The sequence below is a fragment of the Patella vulgata genome, chromosome 6 (genome assembly GCF_932274485.2).
Source record: "Patella vulgata chromosome 6, xgPatVulg1.2, whole genome shotgun sequence".
NCBI lineage: Eukaryota > Metazoa > Mollusca > Gastropoda > Patellidae > Patella > Patella vulgata.
Window position 1 is genome coordinate 59,718,358 of NC_065884.2, and position 9,524 is coordinate 59,727,881.

At 38.1% G+C, this 9,524-nt stretch overlaps 1 protein-coding gene across 1 annotated transcript in view; it reads right to left on the reverse strand.

Moving 5' to 3' along the window:
* LOC126824421 (mucin-2) overlaps positions 1 to 6,066 on the reverse strand; it is a 29,641-nt gene extending 23,575 nt beyond the window's left edge. The window contains exons 1-3 of the mRNA XM_056101761.1: positions 5,361 to 6,066; positions 2,200 to 4,124; positions 156 to 303 (exon numbers count right to left, since the gene is read on the reverse strand). Coding sequence (XP_055957736.1) covers positions 156 to 303; positions 2,200 to 4,124; positions 5,361 to 6,066 — 2,779 coding nt within the window. The remainder of the gene's footprint in view (positions 1 to 155; positions 304 to 2,199; positions 4,125 to 5,360) is intronic.
* Positions 6,067 to 9,524: the final 3,458 nt, after the last annotated feature.

Consider the following 9,524-nt stretch of genomic DNA (forward strand, 5'->3'; position numbering starts at 1 on the left):
TAATGTAATATCCAATGGAGGTGTAGTACTGGCGTGTGATGTAATATCAGTTAGTGATGTAATATCAGCTCCCGGTGTAGTGTCAGCTGGTGGCGTAGTGTCAGCTGGTGTTATAGTGTCAGCTGGTAGGGTAATGTCCGCTGGTAATGTATTACCAGCCTGTGATGTAACATCAGCTTGTTGTGTAGTATCAGCTTGTTGTGTAGTATCAGTTGGTGATGTTGTGTCAGCTGGTGATGTTGTATCAGCTGGTAATGTAGTATCAGAAGGTGATGTAGTATCAGTTTGTGATGTAATATCAGCCTTAAATGTAATATCAATATCAGGTGTAGTACCAGCCTCTGGTGTAGCATACGCTTGTGGAGTAATATCAGCTGGAGGTGTAGTACCGGCATGTGATGTACTATCAGCAAGTGATGTAATATCAGCTGGTAATGTAGTATCAGTTTGTTGTGTAGTATCAGCCTGTGGTGTAATATCAGTCAGTGGTGTTGTATCAGGTTGTGAGGTAATATGAGCCTGTGATGCAATATCAGCTGCTGGGGTAGTACCTGCTTGTGATGTAATATCAGCTTGTGACCTAATATCAACATGAGGTGTAATATCACCTTGTGATGTAATATCAGCTACGGATGTACTATCAGTACCGGCTTGTGATGTAATATCAGCTAGTGGTGTAATATCAGCTAGTAATGTAATATCAGCTTGTAATATAATATCAGCCTGTGATGTAGTATCAGCATGTTGTGTAGTATCAGCTGGTGAGGTTGTATCTGTGTATGGTGTGGTATCAGATGGTCCTGCAATATCAGCTTGTGATGTAATACCAGCTTCTGGTGTAGTATAAGCTTGTGGTGTAATATCAGCTTGTGGTGTAGTATCAATTTGTGATGTAATATCATCCTTAAATGTAATATCAACATGTCGTGTCATACCAGCTTCTGGTGTAGTATAAATGTGCGGTGTATTATCAGCTAGGGGTGTAGTTCCAGTGTGTGATGTGGTATCAGCTAGTGATATAATATCAGCGTGTGATGGGGAATCAATTTTTGGTGCACTGTCAACTGGTGATGTAATATCAGCTTGTACTGTAGTATCAGCTTGTGGTGTAGTATCAACATCAGGTGTAATATAAGATAGTGATGTAGCATCAGCTTGTGAAGTAATGTCAGCTTCAGGTGTAATGTAGGCTTGTGATATGGAATCAACTTGTGGTGCACTGTCAACTATTGGTGTAATGTCCCATAGTGATGTAGTATCGGGATGTGGTGTATTATCAATTGGTGATGTAGTATCAGCTTGTGCTGTAATATCAACATGATGTGTAATATGTGTTATATCAACTTGTGATGTAACAGCATCGTATGATGTAATATCAGCCTGTAATGTAATATCAGTTTGTGATGCAATATCAGCTTGTGATGTAGTATCATCTGTTGATGTAATGCCAACTTGTGATGTAGCATCAGCTGGTGAGTTAATATCAACTATTGATGTTGTATCATCAGGTGATGTAATATCAGCTTGTGATGACGTGTCAGATGGTAATATGACATCAGTTTGTAATGGGATATTATCTGGTAATGTGATCTTAGTTTGTGATGTAGTAACAGCTTGTGGAGTAATACGAATTGGTAATGTAACATCGTCTTTTGGTGTAATATCAGCTTGTAGTGTAGTATTAGTTGGTGGTGTTATATCAGCTAGGTGCGTAACACCGACCTGTGATGTAATATCAACTGGCGATGTAACCTCGGATGTGGTATCAGATGGTGTAATTTCAGCTTGTGATATAGTATCGGATTGTGACGTAATATCAGCTTGTAATGTAATATCATCAGGTAACGTAATATCAGGTAGTGGTGTAATATCAACTGGTAACGTAACATCAGATGGTGATGTAATATCAGCATGTGGTGTAGTATCATATTGTAATGTAATATCAGTTTGTGACGGAATATCAGCTTGTGATGTAATATCACCGGGTAATGTGATATCAGGTAGTGGTGTAATATCAATTGGTGATGTAATATCAGCTGGTGATACAATGTCAGCATGCCGTGTAGTATCAGATTTTAATGTAATATCAGGGTGTGATGTAATATCAGCTTGTGGAGCAGTATCAGCTTGCCATGTCGTATCAGATGGGGGTGTAATATCAGCTTGTTTTGTTATGTCAGTTGGATGTGTAGTACCGACTTGTGATATAATATCAGCTGCTGGTGTAATCGCAGTTTGTGATGTAATATCAGGTATTAATGTAATAGCAACCGGTGATGTAGTATCTGCTAGAGATGTCATATTAGATGGCGATGTAGTATCCACTGGTGATGTAGTATCAACTGGTGATGTAGTATCAGCATGTGGTGTAGTATCATCTTGTAATGTAATATCAGCGTGTGATGTATAAGCTGTTGGAGCAGTATCAGCTTGCCACGTGGTATCAGATGATGATGTATTATCAGCTTGTGATATAACATCAGTTTGGGGTGTAGTACTAATCGCTGGTGTACTATCACCTTGGTGAGTAGTATCAACTGTTGATGAAATATCAGCTAGTGGTGTGGTATCAGTTGGTAATGTAATATCAGCTTGTGATCTAACATCAGCTGGTGATGTAATATTAGCCTTCGGTGTAGTATCAACTGGTGATGTAATATCAGTTGGTGATGTAATATCAGCTGGTGGTGTTATATCAGCTGGGTATGTACCACCGACTTGTGATGTAATATCAACTGGCGATGTAACCTCAAATGTGGTATCAGATGGTGGTGTCATATCAGCTTGTGATACAGTATCAGTTTGTGACGTAATATCAGGTTGTGACATAATATCAGGTTGTGATGTAATATCATTAGGTAATGTAATATCAACTGTTGAAGTAACATCAGCTGGTGATATAATATCAGCATGTGCTGATGTAATATCTGATGATGATGTAGTATCAACTTGTGATATAGTATCAGTATGTTGTGCAGTATCATCTTGTAATGTAATATCAGCTTGTGATGTATAGGCTGTTGGGGCAGTATCAGCTTGCCATGTGGTATCAGATGATGGTGTAATATCAGCTTGTGATATAAGATCTCCATTTGATGTAATATCAGGTAGTTGTGTAATATCAGGTAGTTGTGTAATATCAACTGGTGATGTAATATCAGCTTGTGACGTAATATCTGTTTTTGATGTGGCATCAACTTCTGACGTACTGTGAACTGGTGATGAAATATTAGTGGGTGATGTAATATCAGGTAGTGGTGTAGTACCAGGTAGTGGTGTACTATCAATTGGTGTTGTAATATCAGGTAGTGGTGTAGTATCAACTGGTGATGTAATATCGGTTTGTGATGTAGCATCAACTTGTGACATAGTATCAACTGGTGATGTAATATCAGGTAGTGGCGTAGTATCAACTTTTGATGTAATATCAGTTTGTGATGTAGCACCAACTTGTGATATAGTATCAACTGGTGATGTAATATCAATACCGGGCTGTATTGTAATATCAGCTGGTGTTATAGTATAAACTGATGATGTAATATCAGCTTCTGATGTAATATCGACATAAGGTGTAATATCAGCTTGTGATGTAGTATCATCTCGTGATGTAAAATCAGCATGTGTTGTAGTATCAACTGGTGATGTAGTATCAGATGGTAATGTAATATCAGACGGTGATGTAATATCTGTCGCTGATGTAGTATCAACTGGTGATGTAATATCAGCTTGTGATGTAATATCAGCTGCAGGTGTTGTATCAACGTGTGTTGTAATATCAGGCAATGATGTGATACCAACTGCTGACGTAATATCAGCTTGCACTGTCGTATGAGGTCTTGATGTAGTATCAACAGATGATGTAATTTTAACTGGTGAAATAGTATCAACTGGTGAAGTAATATCAACTGGTGATGTAATATCAGCCAGTAACGTAAAATCAGTTTGTGATGAGGAATCTGTTGATGTAATATTCGGTGGTAATGTACTATCAGCTCGTGGTGTAGTTCCAACTGGTGATGGTGATGTAACATCTGATGGTGATGTAATATCGACTGGTGATGTAATATTAGGTACTGGTGTGGTATCAACTGGTGATGTAATATCGGCTGGTGTTGTGGTATCAACTGATGATGCATCAACTTGTGATGTAGTATCAAGTACTGATGTGGTATCAACTGGGATTGTGATATCAGGAAATGGTAATGGAATATCAGTTTGTGCTGTAATATCAGCTTGTAATGTAATATCGCCTTGTGATGTAATATCAGCTTGTAATGTAATATCGCCTTGTGATGTAATATCAGCATGTGGTATAAAATCAGTTTGTGATGTAACATTAGATTGTAATGTGATATCAGTTTGTGATGTAATATCATGTGGTAATGTAATATTAGCTTGTGGGGTAATATCGATTTGTGATGTGGCATCAACTTGTGGTGTACTGTCAACTGTTGATGGATTATCAACTGGTGATGTAATATCAGCTTGTGATGTAATATCAACATGCGGTGTGATATCAGCTTGTGATGTAATATCAGTTTGTGATGTTATATCAGCTGGTAATGTAATATCAGTTGGTGATGTGGCATCAAATGGTGGTGTAATATCAGCATGTGGTGTAATTTTAGTTTGTGACGCGGTATGAACTTGTGGTGTACTGTCAACTGGTGATGTAATATCGGGTGGTAATGTAATATCAGCTGGTGGTGTAGTATCAATTGGTGATATACGGTCAACTGCTGACATAATATCAACTGGTGATGTAATATCAACTTGGGGTGTAATGTCAGATTGTGATGCGGTATCAGCTGGTGATGTAATATCAATTTGTTCTCTGGTATCATCAGTTGATGTAATATCAGCTTGTGGAGTAGAATCAACGGGTGATGTAATATCAGACGGTGATGAAATATCAGTCTGTGATGTAATATCAGGTAGTGATGTGGTATCAACTAATGATATAATATCTGCTGGTGTAATATTAGTCTGTGATGTAATATCAGCCTGTGATGTAATATCACCCCGTGAAATAATATCAGCTGGTGGTGTAATATCAACTGGTAAAGTAATATCAGCTGGTGATGTGGTATCAGCTGATGATGTAGTGTCAGCTGGTGGTGTAATATCAATTTGTGATGTACTAATTGCTGGTAATGTGATATCAGTTTTTGATGTGGTATCAACTGGTGATGTAGCATCAGTTTGTGGTGTAGTACTAATCGCTGGTGTAGTAACACCTACTTGTGGTGTAATATCAACTGGCGATGTAACCTCAGATATGGTATTAGATGGTGGTGTAATATCAGCTTGTGATACAGTATCAGAATGTGGTGTAGTATCAGAATGTAATGTAATATTACGTTGTGGTGTAATATCAGCTGGTGGAGCAGTATCAGCTGGTGATGCTGTATCAGCTTGCCATGTGGTATCAGATGGTGGTGTAATATCAGCTTGTTTTGTTATGTCAGTTGGATGTGTAGTACCGACTTGTGATATAATATCAGCTGCTGGTGTAATCGCAGTTTGTGATGTAATATCGGGTATTAATGTAATAGCAACCGGTGATGTAGTATCTGCTGGAGATGTCATATTAGATGGCGATGTAGTATCCACTGGTGATGTAGTATCAACTGGTGATGTAGTATCAGCATGTGGTGTAGTATCATCTTGTAATGTAATATCAGCGGGTGATGTATAAGCTGTTGGAGCAGTATCAGCTTGCCACGTGGTATCAGATGATGGTGTATTATCAGCTTGTGATATAACATCAGTTTGGGGTGTAGTACTAATCGCTGGTGTACTATCACCTTGGTGAGTAGTATCAACTGTTGATGAAATATCAGCTAGTGGTGTGGTATCAGTTGGTAATGTAATATCAGCATGTGATCTAACATCAGCTGGTGATGTAATATTAGCCTTCGGTGTAGTATCAACTGGTGATGTAATATCAGTTGGTGATGTAATATCAGCTGGTGGTGTTATATCAGCTGGGTATGTAGCACCGAATTGTGATGTAATATCAACTGGCGATGTAACCTCAAATGTGGTATCAGATGGTGGTGTCATACCAGCTTGTGATACAGTATCAGCTTGTGACGTTATATCAGGTTGTGACATAATATCAGGTTGTGATGTAATATCATTAGGTAATGTAATATCAACTGTTGAAGTAACATCAGCTGGTGATATAATATCAGCATGTGCTGATGTAGTATCAACTTGTGATATAGTATCAGTATGTTGTGCAGTATCATCTTGTAATGTAATATCAGCTTGTGATGTATAGGCTGTTGGGGCAGTATCAGCTTGCCATGTGGTATCAGATGATGGTGTAATATCAGCTTGTGATATAAGATCTCCATTTGATGTAATATCAGGTAGTTGTGTAATATCAGGTAGTTGTGTAATATCAACTGGTGATGTAATATCAGCTTGTGACGTAATATCTGTTTTTGATGTGGCATCAACTTCTGGCGTACTGTGAACTGGTGATGAAATATTAGTGGGTGATGTAATATCAGGTAGTGGTGTAGTACCAGGTAGTGGTGTACTATCAATTGGTGTTGTAATATCAGGTAGTGGTGTAGTATCAACTGGTGATGTAATATCGGTTTGTGATGTAGCATCAACTTGTGACATAGTATCAACTGGTGATGTAATATCAGGTAGTGGCGTACTATCAACGTTTGATGTAATATCAGTTTGTGATGTAGCACCAACTTGTGATATAGTATCAACTGGTGATGTAATATCAATACCGGGCTGTATTGTAATATCAGCTGGTGTTATAGTATAAACTGATGATGTAATATCAGCTTCTGATGTAATATCGACATAAGGTGTAATATCAGCTTGTGATGTAGTATCATCTCGTGATGTAAAATCAGCATGTGTTGTAGTATCAACTGGTGATGTAGTATCAGATGGTAATGTAATATCAGACGGTGATGTAATATCTGTCGCTGATGTAGTATCAACTGGTGATGTAATATCAGCTTGTGATGTAATATCAGCTGCAGGTGTTGTATCAACGTGTGTTGTAATATCAGGCAATGACGTGATACCAACTGCTGACGTAATATCAGCTTGCACTGTCGTATGAGGTCTTGATGTAGTATCAACAGATGATGTAATTTTAGCTGGTGAAGTAATATCAACTGGTGAAGTAATATCAACTGGTGATGTAATATCAGCCAGTAACGTAAAATCAGTTTGTGATGAGGAATCTGTTGATGTAATATTCGGTGGTAATGTACTATCAGCTCGTGGTGTAGTTCCAACTGGTGATGGTGATGTAACATCTGATGGTGATGTAATATCGACTGGTGATGTAATATTAGGTACTGGTGTGGTATCAACTGGTGATGTAATATCGGCTTGTGTTGTGGTATCAACTGATGATGCATCAACTTGTGATGTAGTATCAAGTACTGATGTGGTATCAACTGGGATTGTGATATCAGGAAATGGTAATGGTAGATCAGTTTGTGCTGTAATATCAGCTAGTAATGTAATATCGCCTTGTGATGTAATATCAGCTTGTAATGTAATATCGCCTTGTGATGTAATATCAGCATGTGGTATAAAATCAGTTTGTGATGTAACATTAGATTGTAATGTGATATCAGTTTGTGATGTAATATCATGTGGTAATGTAATATTAGCTTGTGGGGTAAAATCGATTTGTGATGTGGCATCAACTTGTGGTGTACTGTCAACTGTTGATGTAATATCAACTGGTGATGTAATATCAGCTTGTGATGTAATATCAACATGCGGTGTGATATCAGCTTGTGATGTAATATCAGTTTGTGATGTTATATCAGCTGGTAATGTAATATCAGTTGGTGATGTGGCATCAAATGGTGGTGTAATATCAGCATGTGGTGTAATTTTAGTTTGTGACGCGGTATGAACTTGTGCTGTACTGTCAACTGGTGATGTAATATCGGGTGGTAATGTAATACCAGCTGGTGGTGTAATATCAATTGGTGATATACGGTCAACTGCTGACATAATATCAACTGGTGATGTAATATCAACTTGGGGTGTAATGTCAGATTGTGATGCGGTATCAGCTGGTGATGTAATATCAATTTGTTCTCTGGTATCATCTGTTGATGTAATATCAGCTTGTGGAGTAGAATCAACGGGTGATGTAATATCAGACGGTGATGAAATATCAGTCTGTGATGTAATATCAGGTAGTGATGTGGTATCAACTAATGATATAATATCTGCTAGTGTAATATTAGTCTGTGATGTAATATCAGTCTGTGATGTAATATCACCCCGTGAAATAATATCAGCTGGTGGTGTAATATCAACTGATAAAGTAATATCAGCTGGTGATGTGGTATCAGCTGATGATGTAGTGTCAGCTGGTGGTGTAATATCAATTTGTGATGTACTAATTGCTGGTAATGTGATATCAGTTTTTGATGTGGTATCAACTGGTGATGTAGCATCAGTTTGTGGTGTAGTACTAATCGCTGGTGTAGTAACACCTACTTGTGGTGTAATATCAACTGGCGATGTAACCTCAGATGTGGTATTAGATGGTGGTGTAATATCAGCTTGTGATACAGTATCAGAATGTGGTGTAGTATCAGATTGTAATGTAATATTAGGTTGTGGTGTAATATCAGCTGGTGGAGCAGTATCAGCTGGTGATGCTGTATCAGCTTGCCATGTGGTATCAGATGGTGGTGTAATATCAACTTGTTTTGTTATGTCAGTTGGATGTGTAGTACCGACTTGTGATATAATATCAGCTGCTGGTGTAATCGCAGTTTGTGATGTAATATCAGGTATTAATGTAATAGCAACCGGTGATGTAGTATCTGCTGGAGATGTCATATTAGATGGCGATGTAGTATCCGCTGGTGATGTAGTATCAACTGGTGATGTAGTATCAGCATGTGGTGTAGTATCATCTTGTAATGTAATATCAGCGTGTGATGTATAAGCTGTTGGAGCAGTATCACCTTGCCACGTGGTATCAGATGATGGTGTATTATCAGCTTGTGATATAACATCAGTTTGGGGTGTAGTACTAATCGCTGGTGTACTATCACCTTGGTGAGTAGTATCAACTGTTGATGAAATATCAGCTAGTGGTGTGGTATCAGTTGGTAATGTAATATCAGCTTGTGATCTAACATCAGCTGGTGATGTAATATTAGCCTTCGGTGTAGTATCAACTGGTGATGTAATATCAGTTGGTGATGTAATATCAGCTGGTGGTGTTATATCAGCTGGGTATGTACCACCGACTTGTGATGTAATATCAACTGGCGATGTAACCCCAAATGTTGTATCAGATGGTGGTGTCATATCAGCTTGTGATACAGTATCAGCTTGTGACGTAATATCAGCTTGTGACATAATATCAGGTTGTGATGTAATATCATTAGGTAATGTAATATCAACTGTTGAAGTAACATCAGCTGGTGATATAATATCAGCATGTGCTGGTGTAATATCAGATGATGATGTAGTATCAACTTGTGATGTAGTATCAG